Source organism: Alligator mississippiensis, chromosome 8, assembly GCF_030867095.1.
Source record: "Alligator mississippiensis isolate rAllMis1 chromosome 8, rAllMis1, whole genome shotgun sequence".
Taxonomy (NCBI): Eukaryota; Metazoa; Chordata; order Crocodylia; family Alligatoridae; genus Alligator; species Alligator mississippiensis.
Genome location: NC_081831.1, coordinates 32,163,011 through 32,184,302, shown reverse-complemented (window position 1 = coordinate 32,184,302; position 21,292 = coordinate 32,163,011). Strand labels below are relative to the sequence as shown.

The 21,292-nt window shown below is 44.5% G+C and overlaps 1 protein-coding gene across 2 annotated transcripts in view; it reads right to left on the bottom strand.

Annotated features, from left to right (window-relative positions):
* DNAH9 (dynein axonemal heavy chain 9) overlaps positions 1-21,292 on the bottom strand; it is a 515,733-nt gene that overhangs the window by 227,103 nt on the left and 267,338 nt on the right. For both annotated transcript variants that reach the window (XM_059732606.1, XM_059732607.1), the window contains one exon: positions 4,668-4,830. In XM_059732606.1, coding sequence (XP_059588589.1) covers positions 4,668-4,830 — 163 coding nt within the window. The remainder of the gene's footprint in view (positions 1-4,667; positions 4,831-21,292) is intronic.

Sequence of the window (21,292 nt, the reverse complement as noted above, 5' to 3'; positions counted from 1 at the left end):
CAGGCAACATCAGCTCCCAAACTACTGCACTTGGCAGCACAGTTTGGGGAGGAGGTGAGCAGCCCTCAGTGGTGAAAGAACAGGTTAGGGACAACTTAGAAAATCTGGACGTGTATAAATCCATGGGACTGGATCGAATGCACCTGAGGGTGCTGGCTGATGTGATTGCAGAGCCATTGGCCATTCTCTTTGAAAACTCATGGTGATCAGGAGAGGTCCCAGATGACTGTAAAAGGGCAAACACAGTGACCATATTTTAAAAAATGGAAAAGGAGGATACAGGATACTACAGACCAGTCAGTCTGACCTCAGTCCATGGAAAAATCATGGAGCAGATCCTCAAGGAATCCATTTCTAAGCACTTGGAGAAGAAAAAATTTGATTAGGAACAGTCAGCATGAATTCACCAGGGGCAAGGCATGCATGACCAAACTGATTGCTTTCTGTGATGAGGTGACTAGCTCTGTGGATGTACAGCGACCAGTGGATGTGGTTTACCTTGTGTTTAGCAAGGCTTTTGATACCGTCTCCTACAACATTCTCGCAGGCAAGTTAAGGAAGTATGGGCTGGATGAATGGACTGTAAGGTAGATAGAAAACTGGCTGAAACATTGGGCTCAGAGAGTAGTAATCAATGGCTCAATGTCTGCTTGGCAGCTGGTATCAAGCGGAGTGCCCCACGATTTGGTCCTGAGCTGGTTTTGTTCAATGTCTTTATCAATGACCTAGAAGATGGCATAGAATGCACCCTCAGCAAGTTTGCAGATGACACCAAGCTGGGTAGAGTAATAAATCTGCTGGAGGGTAGGGCTAGGATTCAGAGTCACCTAGACAAATTGGAGGACTGGACCAAAAGGAATCTCATGAGGTTCAACAAAGACAAGTACAAAGTCCTACACATAGGATGGAACAATCCCATGCACAAGGACAAGCTGGGGGCTGCCTGGCTGGGCAATAGCTCTGCAGAAAAGGACCTGGGGTTAGTGGAAAATAAGCTGAATAGGATCCAGCAGTGTGCCCTTGTTGCCAAGAAGGCTAACAACATACTTGGCTGCATTGATAGGTGTGTTGCCAGTCAGTCAAGGGAAATGATTATTTCCCTCTATTCAGCTCTGCTAAAGCCACATCTGGAGTACTGTGTTCTGTAGTGCGTGACCCAAAACTGAAAGGATGTGAACAAATTGAAGAGAGTCCAGTGGAGGATGGCAAAAATGGTGAGGGAGTTGGGGGACATGACTTCTAAGGAGGGGCTGAGGGAACTGGGCTTATTTAATCTAGAGAAGAGGAGACTGAAAGGTGACTTAATAGCAGCCTTCAACTACCTGAAGCAGGGTTCGAAAAAGGATGGAGCTAAACTATTCTCAGTGGTGGCACATAACAGAACAAGGAGTAAGTCTCAAGTTGCAGCAAGGGACATTTAGGTTAGACATTAGGAAGAATTTTCTCACTAGGAGAGTATGTTATGGAACAGGTTACCCAGAGAGGTGGTAGAAGCTCTACCCTTGGAGGCTTTCAAAAGCTGGCTAGACAAAGCTTTGGCTAGAATGATCTAACTGAGGATGGTTCTGCTTTGAGAAGGGGTTAGACTAGATGACGTCCTGAGGTTCCTTCCAACTGTAACTTTGTATGATTCTAAGAGTGCTCTCATATGTTAGCCCAATAGCTGAATAGTTAGCATATTCATATAAAAATTGGGAGCCCCAAGTTCTGAGTATCCCTCACCTAGAAAAAAAGGTTTGAACCTGTGGCTTTCTGACTTCTATACAATGCAATAAGTACCATGACACAGGTCAAACATCATCTAAACTTGTTGCCAGACCTCCTTTTGAAGCAGACCCCCTTGACAGTCAAGAAAAGGAGACATCTGGGGTCAGGAGAAAGCAAGGCAGGGTGGGTTTGACTCAGTGAAATGCCTGATGACTAGGTTCTAGCCTGGGCCCTTACTTGCAATGGGTTTGTCTGCACATGTATTTGATCTAGGAGAGTTTACTCCTGAGTAAACCACTCATGAGTAAACGCTCCCAGGCAGGCATCTACACATAAAGGTCCAAGGAGCAGATTTGCTGCTTACAGCAGCAATCTGTTCCGGACTCAGCTGGTCCTGCATCAGCCCCCTGCAGCCGGCAGGAGGAACTCTAGAATCCCCCTGGGTGCTAGTGTAAGGGCTTGCAAGGAGCATGGGGCCAGGAGATAGCTGTCTCCTGGCAGGGGCTGGAACACTGTTCCCTGGCCCCTGGGGACTGACTGCTGCCAGGGTTGGGACAATGTCTCCCTGCCCCAGCAGCATGGAAATCCAGGTCCTGGCTCCCTGATCAGAGGCAGGGGACTAGGAAAGAGCTGCAGAGGGGAAGGGCAAGTCCCAGTAGTGGGGCAGCTAGCTGCAAGCTCCCAGCTGGGTGGTTATTTCCTATTCATAACTCAATTTTTAAGAGCTTCTGGTGATGGACCTTGTTAAAAAGTTTTTTTGAAAATCTAAGTATATTATATTGACTGGAACCTCCTTGTCTATGTGCTTGTTAATATCTTCAAAGAACTCCAACTACTTTCATGTACACAGTACTACCCAGAACATGCCCTTCCTAGTTTACTCACTGCTCAGGGCCATTAAAGGTATCTGCCTAAGAGTACTTCTATCAGCCCCTATTCCCTCTGTTTTGTTTTTAATGGAATGTCATGTCTGATAGTACCAAAAGACCTACTCAAATCCAAGTATATTATTTCTACCACATTCCCCTCCTCTACCAGACTAGTCACTCCATTAAAGAGGGAAACCCAAATGGTTTGACATACTTTATTCTTAACAATTATTTTTGCCTGCTTCTGCATTGTTTTCATTGGGATTCCATTTAAAGGCAGTCAAGCCACTCTGAGTCTTTTGCATAGGGTGGGAGCAAAATCTAATTAATAAATAAATAAATAAAGATTTATTTTAGCTGTAAAATGACAATCCATTGAATCCATTTTTTTCAGAAATGTGCATAGCAATTTTGACAAGAAACTTTTCTTTGGTCTAGGAATAGCAAGGTAGAGATGTATTCAACCCAAAATAACCAACAGCCAAAGAAATAAAGCATTTCTACTGAAAATGAACAACAGAAGGTAAAGTTTTGCTCAGTCTGGGTTTGAACAAGAATTTGAATGTCAGTGTCCTATACAGGAAATGAATGCACTGGCCTTCCTTTCATTCAAAGATCTTTGTTTCATCCTGATGTAAATAAGGGATTCTTTTTTAAACTTTTATGGGATGATAAAATAGTTTGCAACAATTGGGCCTTAATGATTACAACATATATCTTCCCTCATTGATAGAATGGTCACCTTCTAAGTCAAGAAGAGAAAACTGTTTCCACTTCAGCTATAGAAACACCTCTATTTTGTAGAATTGGAATTGGCTTTTCTATTAATTTGTGTCAAAATGATGCTATGGAAACTGAAGGTAATACACTCAAACTTGCTTCTAAATAATTTTAGTGCTTCAGGAAGTAAATGTTTGTCTGCTATTATGATATTCACCATAAATATTTGTGCATTAATAGGCAGTGGAAGACTGAATGACCTGTTGCCATTTTGCTCTTTTATACCTGAAAAACTAATCAACTTATATGTCATAAATTCTCCTACAATGGGTGCAGAGTGAAAGAACCATCACATTATATTATGCCTTTGCAGAAACTGAAAGAATGACCTGTTTTGAGAAACATTTTATAAATACTAAAATCCAAATATACCTTTTATGGACAGAACAGATTACTTACCCAATGAGGAAGGCAACAACCAGTTTAGGGATAACAGTACTAACCTCTACTGAAAACTGCTTTGAAATATACCAATGAAAAGCACTATATAAGAGCTAGGTATTATTGCCCACCCCTGAATTAGATTATGATGTTGCTGACCACCTTTCCAAACATAGTTGTTGCATTCAGAAACAATGACTATGAAGCAGGAAGGAATACAGTGAGAGACCTAGTAGTGGATCTGCAAAAGACTGTCATTCTACTTCAAGAATTTATGGAAGAACACTCCCATCAAGGTATATTCAAGTACTGGATGAACTATTTGAACTAGTCAATGCTCTCTTGTGCTTCATCAGGGCTGAATGTGAAGAAAACTGGCATGAGCATTTATATGCTTTTGAAGAAATGCTTCCACTGATAACGGTGCATGATCATACCAGTTACATAAGATGGGGGTCAGTATATCTTGAATATATGAAGGATTTAGCTGTTTTTTTTCTCCTATGGTATATGAAAAGATTGTAGAAGGATGATTTTGGATCAAGACAACTAATCTCTCATCTGTAAACATTTCAACCAAGCAGGCAATACGGCATGCTAGCAAGGTTTGAAAAATTGCCGGTGCCATAGCAAACATTGTACAGGGCTACAGAATTTCTAGCAGAATAATTCATTGTAGTTCAGCTCCCATAGCCATCTAGCTGATTCCTTCCGTGTTATGTTTGCAGAATAATTAATTATAATGGAATCAAGAAAAAAATATCATCTAGGAGGAATCTATCACAGAACAATATAAATAAAAAGGAAGAATTTACAATTCCAAAGAACTGAACAACTATCAAGTTGTGAGCATTCAAAACATAGTATAGACAAAGTTATCAGAGGAAGAAATTTTGTTTTCTGCTTCTTCCCACTTTAAAAAGCTCCTACCTTCAGGTCAGGGATCCCATAACCTTTCTTCAGAGTGATCTGGAAAACCTCCAATGAACTAATGAAAGCTGCAAGTCTTGTCAGGCTCTGCTTGCCACTTCCACCTACACCAACGAGGAGAGCATTTCCTCTGGGTGATTCTAGGATACGGTTGATGCGGCAGCTAAATTGAAGCATACATAATTACTGGTTAAAAAATTATATTTTTTTATTGTTTGGAAGGTTTCAATGAATATCTATCGACTAAGAAATTGTTTTCTGAATGGGAGGCAAAAATAAAACCTCAAATGTTACTTTAAGAGAACACACAGATTAACAAAACATACTGAGTTACTGAGATCAGGAGTGGGAGTGGGAGATTCATGATCCATAGGAACTGCTTCCTATGCCGACTATGTCCAGCAACAGTTGGAAGTTTGACCAGGGAAATATAATCCTGAATGTAATGACTACTGAAGTAGCAGAGCTTAGCTTCCATAACATAGGAAAAAGTTGCTGTCTTTTTAACTCATCATAGTCTTTTTCTGTCCATATCTTAGGGAGCATATTTGCAATCAATATAAATTTGATGAGTAAAAAATGCAATCAAACATAAATGCTAAAGTAGTAATTCCAGCCTTGTCAGTCTCTAATTTCTGTTTTAGCTGATGACTTCAATTGAGTAGAAACATTTTAAAGTAAATCTCTTGTCTCCATTTGCAGAACACAGGCCAAATCAGAATATGTTTGTTATAGTACGGTAAAAAAAAGAGTAAATGTGTCACTCTGTAGGCAATTCATTCCCGCAAGCAGAAACACTGTGTTTCAGGTATAGATGGTCTACCTGTGTCAGAAAAGTCATGTTGTTAATGTGGCAAGTAGCCACCATATTGGAATCCATGATGACTACTGTGACTTCACATTTGGGTCAATATTTCAGCCCCCAGTAGGGATAGAAAATTAATTCCAATGATGGAACCAACATTATATGAACTGAGGAGACCAATCATAATATTTCCATTGTGGAAACCATATTAGATTCCAATATGACTGTCACCAATTTACAGTTTTGTTCATTATTAGATACCTAAAAGGTTTGCAAAATTGCTACATCAACTCTGTTCTCTTTCACATTACCTTGACATGAACACCTCTAATTCAGATTATCAACAAGAGATGCACCCTTACCACACTTAAGCAAATGTTATAATGGAGCCAACAGCATCACTGAGTCCAGCAAAGCACAGTAGGTATGACTTGGAATCTATAAGATGCATCATATGTCTTGTAGTAGGTTTGCCATCAATGATTAGCCCAAGTACACCTACTGGAATTGCACGAATAAATGAGGCACTAGTTCAGTGTAGGATCATTCCTGAATTTGTCACTTGTTATGGCAGTATTCTTGAGAGAAAATCATGGTGTTTTGAACCTGCATAAGAGATAGTGAAGAGGAGATCAATGCCTACTGCCAGGCTTTTCACCTGAAGAAAGAAGAGGGAAGAACAAGGTTGCCTGGCATGACAAGGGTGGACAAGAGGAGCTCCCACAAAGTCCAGCCAGGGGTTGCTTGGATGAAGGTTGTCTCTGGCCCCAAGGTACGCTGCAACAGGGTCACCAGCCCCCTGGATCTTCACAATAGGTACAAACTCCTCACAGCACCAGTAGAGCTGCCAAAGCCAGTACCTGAGGAAGAAAGGCAACCAGCAACCACCCCTAAGAAGAAATACAGAGTGGTCATCAAGGGAGACTCCCTCTTGAGGGGGACAGAGGGAGAGATCTGCTGCCGTGACCCCTTAGCCCGTGAGATATGCTGCCTCCCAGGAGCCCGTATCCAGGATGTAGCTGAGAGGATCCTGAAACTTGTCTGGCCCTCCAACCACTACTGCATGCTCCTCATCCATGTGGGCACAAATGACATGGCTCACAGCAATCCCAGCCAGGCTATGCATGACTACAAGGTTCTGGGAGTGGGGCTCAGATGGTTGGGGCTGCAGGTGGTTTTCTCCTCAATCCTTCTGGTTACAGGTCACGGGTATAGGAGGGAGAGACAAATGGAAGAAGTAAACAGAAGACTGCCGCATTGGTGCCTCGGGAAGGCTTTGGCTTCTTTGACCACAGTCCACACTTCAGAGAGAGAGAGGCAGCAGTTTGTTGGGAAAGGATAGCCTCCACTTCACTCCAACGGGGAAGCAGCTCTTGTCTGCCAGAATGACTGACCTGCTCAATTGGGCTTTAAACTAAGTTTTCCGGGGGGTGGATGAACCAACGCAAGCCCACCAAGCATCAACCACAAAATCAGCTGGTCGGGCTACACAAGGGAATTTGCTCCTACCCCAGTCAAGGGATGGGACTCTTCTAGGAGTGCAGGAAAGACTAGGGCTTCCAATGGCAGACTTACTTGCCTGTACACAAATGCCAGGAGCCTGAGGAACAAACAGGAAGAACTGGCCCTTCTGCTAAACAGAAATAAATACCATTTCATAGGGATAACAGAGACCTGGTGGGACTCCACATATGAATGGATCACAGGTATAGATGGCTATACCTTGTACAGGAGGGATCATGTTGCAAGAAAGGGCGGGAACGTAGCTCTCTATGTGAAGGAGCAGTACAGTTCCCTACAGAGGGAACTCCCAAGGGAACTCTACAGAGCAGAGATTGGCTCCCAAGGAGGGTGACCTGAGACCCTCTGGGTTAGAATACAGGGGGAATGTGGTGAAGAGGATATAACAGTAGGAGTCTACTACAGACCACCTCATCAGGAACAGGAGTTTGACCATGAATTCACTAGGGAACTGGCAGAGGCTGCATGCTCTCAGTGCATGGTTGTCATGGGTGACTTCAACTACCTTGACATCTTATGGGAAGAGCAGTCAGCCAAATCCAATAGTTTGTAAAGCTTCCTCGCATGCATTGATGAGCTCTACTTGTCTCAAAAAGTCTACAGGCCAACAAGAGGTAAGGTGCTGCTGGATCTGGTACTGGCCAAAGGGAATGATCTAGTCAGTGACCTGAGAATTGAAGGAAAGCTAGGAGACAGTGACCATGAGTTGACCATAGCAAATTAGTCAGAAATGCAGAAATCTTTGACTTAAGGAAAGCCAACTTTCACAAGCCTAGGAGGCTAGTTCTTGAAGCCCTGATCTGACAGGAAGGGGAGTCCACAATGGCATGCTCCTTAAGGATACAATCCTTGAAAAACAAGGGAAGTCCATTTCAGCCCATAAAAAATGTAGCAAAAGGGCCAAGTGGCCCCCTTGGCTCAATAGGGAACTCATGGACCTCCTGTACGTAAAAAGAGAAGCTTATAAAGGATGGAAGTTAGGAAACACCACTAAGGAGGAGTATTCAGCACCGGGGAGCGAACTAAGAAAGCCAAGACTGAAACCTAACTCAAACTGGCTATAAGAATCAAGGACAATAAGACGTCCTTCTTCAGATACGTGGGAAGTTGAAAAACCCCCACCAAGGGCAACACTGGACCCCTACTAAACCAAAAGGGGCAGCTGATAACCGACACCCAGGAAAAATCCAATCTCCTTAATGATCACTTTGTGTCAGTCTTCCACCAGCCAAAGGGGATTACCCTCCCTGGCAAGATGCAGGTTTACCAGGGTAAAGGTGAACACACGCTCTTCATTGGCATAGATCTTGTTAGGGAACACCTTGAGAGGCTGGACATCCACAAATCAGATGGCCTGGATGGAATGCACCCAAGAGTGCTCAAGGAACTAGCTGATACCATAGCACAGCCAATAGTGAGGATATTTAAGAACTTGTGGCACTCGGGTGAGGTACCTGAAGATTGGAAGAAGGCCAATGTGGTGCTTATCTTCAACAAAGGGAGGAAGGAAGATCCTGGGAACTACAGGCCAATCACTTTGACCTCAATCCCTGGAAAGACCTTGGGGAAAAAAAAATCAAAGAAACCATTAACAACAGGTTAACAGAAGGAAATGTTCTGAGAGATAGCCAACACAGCTTTGTTGTGGGTTGGACTTGACTGACCAATTTCATTTCCTTCCATGACCAGATGACACATCATCTGGACAAAGGAGAAGAGGTTGATATCATCTATTTGGACTTCACAAAAGCCTTTGTCCTGGTATCCCATGATGCCCTCCTGGCACAGTTGGGGAACTGCAGCCTCGAGAAACTTATGTGAATGGTGATATGTATCTATTGAAGGGAATGTTGACTAAATTGCACTTGTTGGAATAGTTGGCAAACACTTGTTGCACAAAGCAATCAGCCAAATCTCCAAATGTCCGTGCTGTTTTTTGCTTTCCAATTCTCTGTACAAGAGCCATGACATCAATAATAACAGCTGATTTCTCATAGGTCAGACCTGTGGTTGGACCCAGAGAGTGATAGTTGATGGTATCGAATCAACATGGCACATGGTGACAAGAGGCATCCCCAGGGCTCCATTCTGAGATCTGTACTCTTTAATGTATGTATAAATGATCTGGATTCTGGTGTCAAAAGCAGACTTGCTAACTTCACTGACAACACCAAACTATGGGGAAGACTAGAGGATAGGTTGGTGATTAAGGCCGACCTTGACAGGCTTGCAAGGTGGGTGGATCAAACCTGATGGCATTTAACGTGGAGAAATGCAAGGTACTCCACCTCAGGAGAAAAAACCCACATCATATTTATAGGCTCAGCAGTGCTACACTCGCTAGCATCATGCCTGAAAGAGACTGAGGGGTCATGATTGACTACAAGATCAATATGAGCCACCAATGCAATGCCACAGCTGAAAAAGCAAACAAAACTCTGGCTTGCATCTACCAATGGCTAGAGGGTCACACCCAGAGAGTCGTGGCAGATGGGTCGGTTTCAACCTGGAAGGGTGTGGGCAGTGGGGTCCCGCAGGGCTCAGTCCTTGGACCGATACTCTTTAATGTCTTCATCAGTGACTTGGACGAGGGAGTGAAATGTACTCTGTCCAAGTTTGCAGATGACACAAAGCTATGGGGAGAAGTGGACATGCCGGAGGGCAGGGAGCAGCTGCAAGCAGACCTGGACAGGTTAGACAAGTGGGCAGAAAACAACAGAATGCAGTTCAACAAGGAGAAATGCAAAGTGCTGCACCTAGGGAGGAAAAATGTCCGGCACACCTACAGCCTAGGGAATGACCTGCTGGGTGGCACGGAAGTGGAAAGGGATCTTGGAGTCCTAGTGGACTCCAAGATGAACATGAGTTGGCAGTGTGACGAAGCCATCAGAAAAGCCAATGGCACTTTATTGTGCATCAGCAGGTGCATGACAAATAGGTCCAAGGAGGTGATACTTCCCCTCTATCGGGCACTGGTCAGACCGCAGTTGGAGTACTGCGTGCAATTCTGGGTGCCACACTTCAAGAAGGATGCGGATAACCTGGAGAGGGTCCAGAGAAGGGCCACTCGTATGGTTAAGGGCCTGCAGACCAAGCCCTATGAGGAGAGACTAGAGAACCTGGACCTTTTCAGCCTCCGCAAGAGAAGGTTGAGAGGCGACCTTATGGCTGCCTTTAAGTTCATCACGGGGGCACAGAAGGGAATTGGTGAGTATTTATTCACCAAGGCGCCCCCGGGGGTTACAAGAAATAATGGCCACAAGCTAGCAGACAGCAGATTTAGATTGGACATTAGGAAGAACTTCTTCACAGTTCGAGTGGCCAAGGACTGGAACGGGCTCCCAAGGGAGGTGGTGCTCTCCCCTACCCTGGGGGTCTTCAAGAGGAGGTTAGATGAGTATCTAGCTGGGGTCATCTAGACCCAGCACTCTTTCCTGCTTATGCAGGGGGTCGGACTCGATGATCTATTGAGGTCCCTTCCGACCCTAACATCTATGAATCTATGAATGCATCTCAAGCAAGATTCATAGATTCATAGATGCTAGGGTCGGAAGGGACCTCAATAGATCATCGAGTCCGACCCCCTGCATGGCAGGATAGAGTGCTGGGTTCAGATGACCCCAGCTAGATGGTTATCTAACCTCCTCTTGAAGACCCCCAGGGTAGGGGAGAGCACCACCTCCCTTGGGAGCCCATTCCAGACCTTGGCCACTAACTATGAAGAAGTTCTTCCTAATGTCTAGTCTAACTCTGCTCTCTGCTAGCTTGTGGCCATTATTTCTTGTAACCCCCAGGGGCGCCTTGGTGAATAAAACCTCACCAATTCCCTTCTGTGCCCCTGTGATGAACTTAAGACTTGGCCTTAGTGAGGCCACAGCTGGAATACTGTATCCAATTCTGGGGTCCGCAATTCAGAAAGGATGTGGAGAAGCTTAAAAGAGTCTAGAGGAGAGCCACGCGCATGATTAGAGGATAAGAGGGCTGGCCTTATGAGAAGAAGCTGAGAGTCATGGGACTCTTCAGCCTGGAAAAGCATAGGTTCAGGGATGACTTGGTGGCAGATTGGGGAAAATCACCCGGCTGGAGCTGCTGCTCACATAACATCCTTGGAGGTACAGGGCCAGGACTATGGGGATGAAGAAGGTTCCTAGTCCTGGGGCATGACCTAAAACTATACCCTGCTAGGGCAGGATGGGGTGGTGGGGCTGCCTGTGGCGGGGTGGTCCCCAGGAAATGCCACACCAGTTGCCGCCGTATTGAAAGGCAAGTATGGGATGCCTAGTCTCACCCCCCAGAAACTGTTGGGTAAATCTGTAGCAGAGACAGGTTAAGGGTTCAGGCATATCTACAGACACCTGAGTCCCATGGGGTGTAAGACCCTGCAGCCCCAGTGAAGGGGGACCAAGTAGTGGCCCCAGTAAGGGGGCAACAGGCCACATAGAGTAGGGTTTGCAGGGGTGGCCTGATGGACTGTGCATGAGAGCACAGAGTAGGCCCTGTGTGACCTGAAGGGCTGCGTAGGGGCACACAGAGTAGAGTCTGTGTGACCCAAAGGACTGCGCAGAGGCTGGCCCCAACAGTTTGGTGATGGAGATCTTAGTGCAGGGGCAACATATAGGGAGTACACACATGCACCCCCTACAAACAGGCACTGGCACCTGCGGGCGGTCACTGCTTGCCACACCCTCTCCCTTCCGCTGCTGAGACGGTTGGCGGCATCTGTGGGTGGTCAGTGATCCCCACTAGCCACTGCTGCTGGCGGCATATGTGGGTGGTCGCTGACCCCTGGTTGGCACTTGCCATGCCCCTCTCCCCCTCACTGCCAACAGCACCGGTGGCGTCTGCAGGAGCTCCCGCTTACCGCTGCCGCATCCCCCCAGCCACCAGGGGCACACATAGTTCATGCCCTAGTGAAAGGGCATGGTTGGAGGCCCTAGTGAGAGGGCAGGAAGCCCAGGCACATATGAGGATGCCTGAGGCAGGGTTTTTACTTTGGATGCCAACTGTGAGGCCTGGAACACAGTATAAGGGAAGGTTCAGAGCTGTGCATAACACCCTTGGCATCAGGGCATAAAATGAGCAGCCTCCCACATTATTACAGCCTCTTTTATACATCAAGTTGTGGCAGGAAAGACAGGGCAGTCTGCTCTAGACAGGTGGGCAGGCCGACCTCGTGTCTCCCCCCCATCACACAGATGCTATTTCTGAGAAATTAGCTGTTATTATTGATGGATCTTGTACAGAGAATAGGAAAGCCAAAAACAGCATGAACATTTGGAGATTCGGCTGATTGCTTTGTGCAACAAGTGTTTGCCAACTATTCCAATTTGTGCAATTTAGTTTACATTCCCTTCAATAGATACATATCTCTATTCATAAAGGCAGGCTTGAGAATATTAAAGACTCACACTACTAGGCAGATCCACAGAATCATTTGCAGTAGATCTCTTCTGTTACCAGCATGATGGAGTAGTTTCATACCCTTACCAGCAAACAAAGAAAAACTAGTTAATTTACTAAGTGAGGAGCTTCTTAAGGAATCATGCCAATGTTTCTGAAGTTAACAAGTGCTCATTGTTGGTTGTTTCACTAATAGAAAAGCAGAGCACTCCAGCTAAAGTGATGTTTTGCAAAAACATTCACAGCAAGAAGAGACAGACACAAGAATGCTCTGACACAGCAAACATGCAGTCAGCCAGGGACACTCCTCTATAGTATTCTCATGCAATGACACAGGCATACTAGTCCTTCTGCTATGGTATAATCTTGTGCCTAAGGTTTGGATGAAGAGAAGCAACCCATTAAGATTGTCGTTATATTACCAGTGGATTAAACTATTACATTTTTGTGTTGCCTCAAGGTGAACATATGCCTGTGTGTTTCATTACCAGTGAGTTATGTATTATTAATATCAGGCATTTACATTCTGAAATTTTAAAAAAAGTCTTATTCAGTGTAACTCAAACAAGTAGGCTAGCCTGAGTTATAATGTTTTCAGTAGGCCTGCTATGACATTTATAGTGATAGATTTTTGAAGTTTTAGCATTAAAGTACTGTTTGCTAGGTTTTTTAATTACATTGAGTCAATACATACATGTTAATGTGTCGGCCATATTGGAATGCAATATGGTTATTACAATGGAAATGTTACAATTGATCTTGGTTCATACAATGTTGGTTTTGTCATTGGAATTAATTTCTTAACCCTATTGGGGGCTGAGATATTGACCAAAATGTGAATTCACGGTTACCATCTTGGATTCCAATATGGCAGCTACATACACTACTTGCCAGACTGGCAACATGACTTCTCTAACACAGGTAGACCACCTCTGCCTGGAACACAGTTGCTGCTTATGGCAATGAGTTGCCTACAACAACAAAATCTAAAGACCTCATTGGCCAATTTATATCCAAATATTAGTAAATGTTTGATTAATTTCCCAAGTAGATGTTTCTACTGAGAATGTGTCTAAGGTTCCACATAAACTATGTACATGTTACTGGTGATGAACAATTACTCACATAAGTCCTAGTATGTATATTTAATATTATCTTATATAGTGATCGGCTATGTTAATACCTCTTAGTTACTAACTTATTATAGGCCAGGTTTTGCCACCCTCATTCATATTGAGTAGTACTCCCTCAAGGAAAAGCCATATCCTCTACACTTGTGGGTGAAGCACAGGCTCTATATAAAGAATGAACTAATCATGGGAAGGTTTCTAGGAGGCAAATCATTTAAGCAACAGATCTCAAAAGGAAAAATCATTCATTTGTCATGCTAGGATTCCTTAGCATCCATATTTGTACTTGCTGAAGTTATAAAACATTTTTTTGAGAAGAATGCTTTTTAATTAAGATAATTTCCTTTAAAATATCAAGAAAATAGCTGAGGTGTGGCCTATGGGGTACACTGAGTAAATCTTCAAATTGCACCAAAATGTTTTCAATGTAAAGGTGACTGTCATGGTGTGGGATCCCCAGGGATGGCCATGATGACCCTAGGGCTCCAAGACCATGCCAATCCCACCCTCCAGGCACCCTTTTTCTCACCTGCCATGTCTTGCTGGTAATTATGATAAACAGGGAGGCTGCCCTTGAGTATATGTATGGACACAGTCCTAATGGACCCTACTGAACCCTGTGGGTTCCTGGATCCCTTTTTTGGTCTGGTTCAAAATGGATGCCTCACGGGACACCCTCAGCCTTATGGGCTAGATGCGTGCCTCCAAAACCACCCCTTTACCACACCCCATGCCTCGCAGGTGGTATTCAAATGTTGTTCCTCTGAGGCCTTAGTGTAGCTCAGCTTCCTGTCATCACTGGGCTCTCCACAACCCTATCCTGGTCTCCATGGGGTTGTAATTTACTTTTTTTTTTCTTCACAGAAATCAAAGTTATGTGTGCTGCTGAAGTTAAAAAAAAAAAAAGATGTCAAACGGATAAAAATGGGAGAAGTGGTTTCTTTATGATTTGTTTATTGGTAATGAGGTGGGGAGGGGGCTTAAAAAATGCATGAAAAAAAGTGTACTGCCAGACTGACAGCCCTAGTCAGGTATTCAGAAGATGGGGACAATGAAAGCCTCGTTCAAAAACCATGGCTCCTTGCCATCATTCAAGAAGAGTTGAATACCAGCCTCCCTCAGCTCATAGGCAACTGCTGACATTGCCAAACATGGGGAAAGTGGGATAGCTTGTAGATAGTCTGTAGGGGACTTGCCCCTGCATTCTAAACTACCACCATCACCTTAGCACTCCAGAATGGGAACGTATACCTGCAAGGGGCTGCTTGGTTCATCAAATCTAGTCATCTTTTTATGCCAAGCAAACAAGTCATGCAATCCATTTCATACAGTGATCAAGCTCAGAGTGAAAAGTACTTAGGTTTTTGCCTCAGTCATATTAAAAGGCTTTCCTAGAACTTTACTGTTCTAATTGTTAGAAACCTTCTAATTTCCAATCCAAATGTATTCATGACTAGTTCACATTCATTTGTCTTACATCTACATAGCCCATCTTTGGTATCTCAAAAAATTCTTCTCCTGCTATTTATTTATCTGATGCATTTACAGAGAGCAAAAAAGTATGCCCTGTCAGACTTTGCTATATTAAGGTAAACCAGCTTAGCTTTTAGTCTTTTCTTAAAAGTAGACTCTCTGGATCACAGCTTAATTAAGTTATACAACATCTTCATTTAAGCATCACAGTGCCTAAACATTTAGACAAATTGCCCCAGAAATGTGTTACAGATCAAAAAAGTTAGGTGCCCAGGCTTTCTATACAGCAAGTGGGAAAGCCTAAGGGCATTTTTATACATGCTCTGGTGGTGTGGGGGTGCTTTAGAGTGTCTCCAAAAGCTGCTCTAATTAAAGTGCTCAAAGCGTCTCATGTATCAGTGTTCCCCCACACTTCAAAATAGCAGGGGCGCTTTACCTAATGCTCATTAAACAAGCTGTAGTTAAAGCACCCCTGCTGCCATTTTGAAGCATGGGGACACTGATACATGAGACACAGAGGCTGGCTGGAGTGTGGTGATTAGCATACTCCAGCAGACTCAATTAATCCAGTCTGCTCCGATGCGCTGTAATTACAGTGCCTCCAAAGAATGATCTAGATCATCACATAGTCACTTAGGACAGAGTGTCTTGCCAATAGGAAATGCTAAACAGGGATGTATCTGAACTCTTGCTTTTTCTTGAAGCTTACAGGTAGAATCCTATTTCACTTTATGAACTCAAGGGCCAAAAATAGCATTCATGCAGCTAGGTAAACTGCTGTTTGACTACATAAGGTGAAATAGGATTCTGTCATGTGTGTCTGACTAAGGTCTGTTAAGGGTGGCACTTCTGTCATGTTAGGACCCAACTCACTTGAAGGGGAAACACCTACTTGAGCCAAAACACCTAACTTACAGCAGTAATGATTTCAAAATAAAGAAGTGCATATTATGTTTTCTCTTGAACATGTTAAATTTAAAAACACTTTTTCCTCAAAAGTCTAGTGGGTGAAGGATTTACCAAAGAAGTGGAATAGTAGGGTTCTAGGCCAACTTGAAGAGATTTCTATCTATATTTTCTACATCTCCAGATACTGTCCTCACTATCTAGTTGTACAATAGTTAGGAGGTGCAGCCTCCACCCCTTTGGCTGAAGAAGCTGGACCACTGGACATTCAAGAATAATACAGTCATGGGGCTAGAAGGAAAGAAAATAATCAGGAGCGTGACTTCATAGCCGACTGTTTATGACACCCAGCCTAGATGGGGAAGGGTTCTGGTCTGTACTGATAAAGAGTTTATTCAATTTATATTAGATATTTGGGGAGGAATCAAGAGTCACAATAACAAAAAGAGAGAGCACAAGAGGGACTTATGATCATGATTTAGAGATTAGGACAATTATAGAATCATAGAAACAGAAAAAAATTAGGATTGGAAGGGACCTCAGGAGGTCATCTAGCACAACCCCATGCTCAAAGCAGAACCATCCCCAATTAAATGATCCCAGCCAAGCCTCTATCTAACCATATCTTAAAAACTTGCAGGGATGGAGATTCCACAACTTCTCCATGTAGCCTGTTCCAATCGTTTACTACCCTCCTAGTGAGAATTTTTCTTCCTATTACCTAACCTAAACTTCCTTTGCTGTGACGCTCCAATTTGTCCACATCCTTTCTGTAGAGGGCTGCCCAGAACTGGACACAATACTCCAGATATGGCCTCAACAGTGCTGAACAAAGGGGAAGAATCACTTTCCTCAATCTGCTGGAAACACTCATTCTAATGCAGCCCAGCAAGCCATTAGCTTTCTTTGTGACAAGAGCACACTGTTGATATATATTTAGCCTACTGTCTACTGTAGGCCCAGGTCCTTTTCTGCAGAGCTGGTGCTTAGTCAGTTAGTCCTCAGCCTGTATTAGTGCAGAATTTTGCACTTGTCCTAACTGAACTTCATGAGATTCCTTGTGGTCCAATCCTCCAATTTTTCAAGGTCACCTTGAGACTTAGTCCTACTCACCCCAGCTTGGTGTCACCTGAAAACTTGCTGAGGGTGCACTCTATGCCATCCTCCAGGTCTTGTTATAATATTGTAAAATATTAAACAAAACTAGCCCTAGGGCCAACTCCTGAGGCACTCCATTTGATACTAGCATCCAACTAGACATCAATTCATTGACTACTACCCTCTGAGCCTGATGATCCAGCAAATTTTCTATCCACCTTAAAGAATACTCATCCAACGCATAGTTCCCTAGCTTGCTTGTAAGAATTATGTGGGAAACTGTATCAAAAGCCCTGCTAAAGTTAAAGTATATTACATCCAATGGTCTCCCCACATCCACAGAGCTACTTATCTCGTCATAGAAGGCAATCAGGTTGCTCAGCCATAACTTGCCCTTGATGAATCCATGCAGACTATTTCTAATCCTGTTCCAAAAACTTGTAGCCCTCTATGTCAAGGACAGCTACAAGTCCCTCCAAATTGACACTGGAACCCAGGAAGAACGACTGGAGTCTCTCTGGGTCAAAATATGTGGGGAGCATGGCTCAGGGGACATCATGGTAGGAGTCTACTACAGACCTCCTAACCAGAAACAACAGCTGGACCAGGATTTGCCAGGGAACTGGCTGAGGCTGCACGCTCTCAGTGCATGGTTGTAATGGAAGACTTCAACTACCCGGACATCTCATGGGAAGAGCACTCAGCCAAATCTGATCAGTTGCAAAACTTTCTAACATGCGTGGATGAGCTCTACCTGACTCAAGAAGTCTATGGGCTGACAAGAGGCAAAGCGTTGTTGGACCTGGTACTGGCCAAAGGGGATAACCTAGTCAGTGACCTAAGAATCAATGGAAAGTTGGGTGATAGTGACCATGAGCTGATCACCTTTACTATCCATTGCAAAGCCGGCAAGTCCTTCAGCAAAGCAGAAGTCCTCGGCTATAGGAAAACCGACTTTGACAAGCTCAGGAGGCTCGTTGTCGACGCCCTAAGGGACAATGACTTGACTGGAAGAGGAGTCCAAGAGGAGTGGTTGCTCCTCATGGGAGCGATCCTGACAGCACAAGGGATGGCCATCCCATCTCAGAGGAAGGGTAGCAAAAGGACGCAGCAATCCCCTTAGCTCAGCAGGAAACTTGAGGATCTCCTATGCCTCAAAAGAGAGACTTATAAAGGATGGAAGGTTGGAATTACCTCCAAGGAGGAGTACTCAGCACTGGTCTGTATCTGCAGGGAGCGGATCAGGAAAGCCAAGGCTGCAACTGAGCTCCATCTGGCTTCACATATCAAGGATAACAAAAAGTCCTTTTTCAGATATATAGGGAGTCAGAAAAGAAGCAAGGGTAACATTGGACCCCTGCTGAACCAAATGGGACAGTTGACAACCGATACCCAGGAAAAGGCCAACCTGCTTAACGGGTATTTTGCATCATTCTTTCATCAGTCCAATTGGACCGCCCTGCCTAGCAAGACGCGGGCCAGCCAGGGTGAGGTTGTATTTATACCCAACATCGGTGTTGATCTAGTAAAGGACCACCTTGAGAGGCTGGACACCAAGTCACCTGGTCCTGACAGACTACACCCTAGGGTACTCAAGGAACTGGCAGGTGTCATAGCCCAGCCATTGGCAAAAATATTCAAAAACTCATGCAACTCAGGTGAAGTACCTGAAGACTGGAAGAAGGCCAATGTGGTACCCATCTTCAAGAAAGGGTGGAAAGTAGATCCTGGGAATTACAGGCCAATCAGCTTAACCTCAATCTCTGGTAAGATTCTCAAGGAAGTTATCAAGGAGACCATTCTGGACAAGCTGGCTGAGGGCAACATCCTGAGGGATAGCCAGCACGGGTTTGTTGCAGGTAGGTCTTGCCTGACCAATCTCATCTCTTTCTATGACCAGGTGACATATCACCTGGACAAGGGAGAAGAGATTGATATCATATACCTAGACTTTAAAAAAGCCTTTGATCTGGTGTCCCATGACCTCTTCATGGAAAAATTGGCCAAATGTGGCCTTGGCTACACCACAGTTCGATGACTGGGAAATTGGCTCTGAGGTTGGACCCAGAGAGTAGTGGTTGATGGCAGCGAGTCATTATGGTACTCCATGACCAGTGGTGTCCCCCAAGGCTCTGTCCTTGGACCAGTTCTCTTCAACATCTTTATCAATGATGTGGACATTGGTGTCAGAAGTGCACTTACTAAGTTCGCTGATGACACTAAACTTTGGGGCATAGCGTCCACACCTGAGGGCAGGCTAGTGATCCAGGCTGACTTGGATAAACTTAGTAAGTGGGTGGATACAAACCTGATGAAGTTCAATATTGATAAATTTAAGGTACTCCATCTCGGGGGAAAAAAAACCTGCAGCATACTTATAGGCTCGGCAGCGCTATGCTTGCTAGCACCACTGCTGAAAGAGAGTTGGGGGTCGTGATTGACCACAAGATGAACATGAGCCACCAATGCGATATTGCAGCTGAAAAGCAAACAAAACCCTGGCTTGCATCTATAGGTGTTTCTCGAGTAAATCTCAGTATGTCATCCTCCCACTGTACCCAGCCTTGGGGAGGCCGCAGCTGGATTACCACATCCAGTTCTGGGCTCTACAATTCAAGAAGGATGTCGAGAAACTTGAGAGTGTCCAGAGGAGAGCCACACGCATGATCAGAGGGCAAGAGAATAGGCCCTATGAAGAGAGGCTGAGAACCATGGGACTCTTCAGTCTGAAAAAGTGAAGGCTCAGGGGGGACCTGGTGGCTACCTATAAGTACACAAGGTGTGTTCATCAGGATCTGGGAGAATGTCTTTTCACCAGCGCACCCCAAGGAAAAACAAGGACCAACCATCATAAACTCCTACAAGATCGTTTTAGGCTGGACATAAGAAAAACTTTCTTTACTGTCTGAGCTCCCAAGACCTGGAATAGACTCCCTCCAGAGGTGGTGCAGGCACCTACTCTGGACTTATTCAAGAAATGTTTGGATGCTTTTCTTGCTGGGGTCCTTTGACCCAAGCTGACTTCCTGCCCCTGGGTCAGGGGGCTGGACTTGATGATCTTTGAGGTCCCTTCCAGCCCTAACGTCTATGAATCTATTAATCTAATCATCTTCTCCTCCAAGGGCTTAGCAATGGACTCCTTGAAGACCTGTTCCATGTTTTTTTCAAGGAACTGAGGTAAGGCTGACTGGTCTGTAATTCCCTGGATCCTCCTTCTTCCCTTTCTTAAAGATAGGCACTATATTTGCTTTTTTCCAATCATCTGGGATCTCTCTCAATCACCTTGAGTTTTCAAAGACAATGGCCAGTGGCTCTTCAATCACAGAGTCCAACCCCCTCAGCAGCCTGGGGGTCCGTCCCATCTTGTATCATGGACTTTTACACATCCACTTTTCTAAATAGTCCCTAATCTGTTCCTTTACCACCGAGAGCTGCTCACTTCCTCCCCAAACTGTGCTGCCAAATGAAGTAGTCCAGGAACTGACCTTGCCTGTGAAGACTGAGGTGAAAAAAGCATTGAGTACTTCAGCTTTTTCCACATCATCTGTCACTAGGTTGCCTCACCCATTCAGTAAGGGACCCACACTTTTGTTGACATTCCTCTTGCTGCTGTTATACTTGTAGAAATTCTTCTTGTTTCCTTTCACATCTGTTGCTAGCTACAACTCCAATTGCACTTTGGCCTACTGATTTCATCCCTGGATGCCCAAGCAATACTCTTTTACTCCTCCCTAGTTGTTTGTAGAAGTTTTCATTTCTCATAAGCTTCCTTTTTGGGATTTAGCTCACTAAAAATTTCCCTGTCAAGACAAGTTTGTCTTCTGCCATACTTGCTAGTCTTCCTGAACATCTGAATGGTTCATTCCTGTACCCTCAATAAGGTTTCTTTAAAGTGCAGTCAACTCTCCTGCACTCCTTTCTCCCTCAGATGAAGCCTCCCAGGGAATCCTGCCCATCAGTTCCCTGAGTCCAAATCTACTTTTCTGAAGTGAAGGATCCTTACTCTGCTGCTCTCCTTCCTTCCATTCCTCAGGATTCTGAATTCAGTCATCCCATAGTCACTGCTGCCCAAGTTGCCATCCACTACTACATTCTCCCCCATTCCTCCCTGTTTGTGAGCAGCAGGTCAAGAAAAGCATGACCCTTAGTTAGCTCCTCCAACACTTACACCAGGAAGCTGCCCTTAACACTCACTTTCCAAAATCCTCCTAGACCTTCCTGTGCACTGTTTTTTAAGCCAGCCTTGAAAATCTTTTTCCATAGAAACTACTCAGCAAATTCAATATAAATGC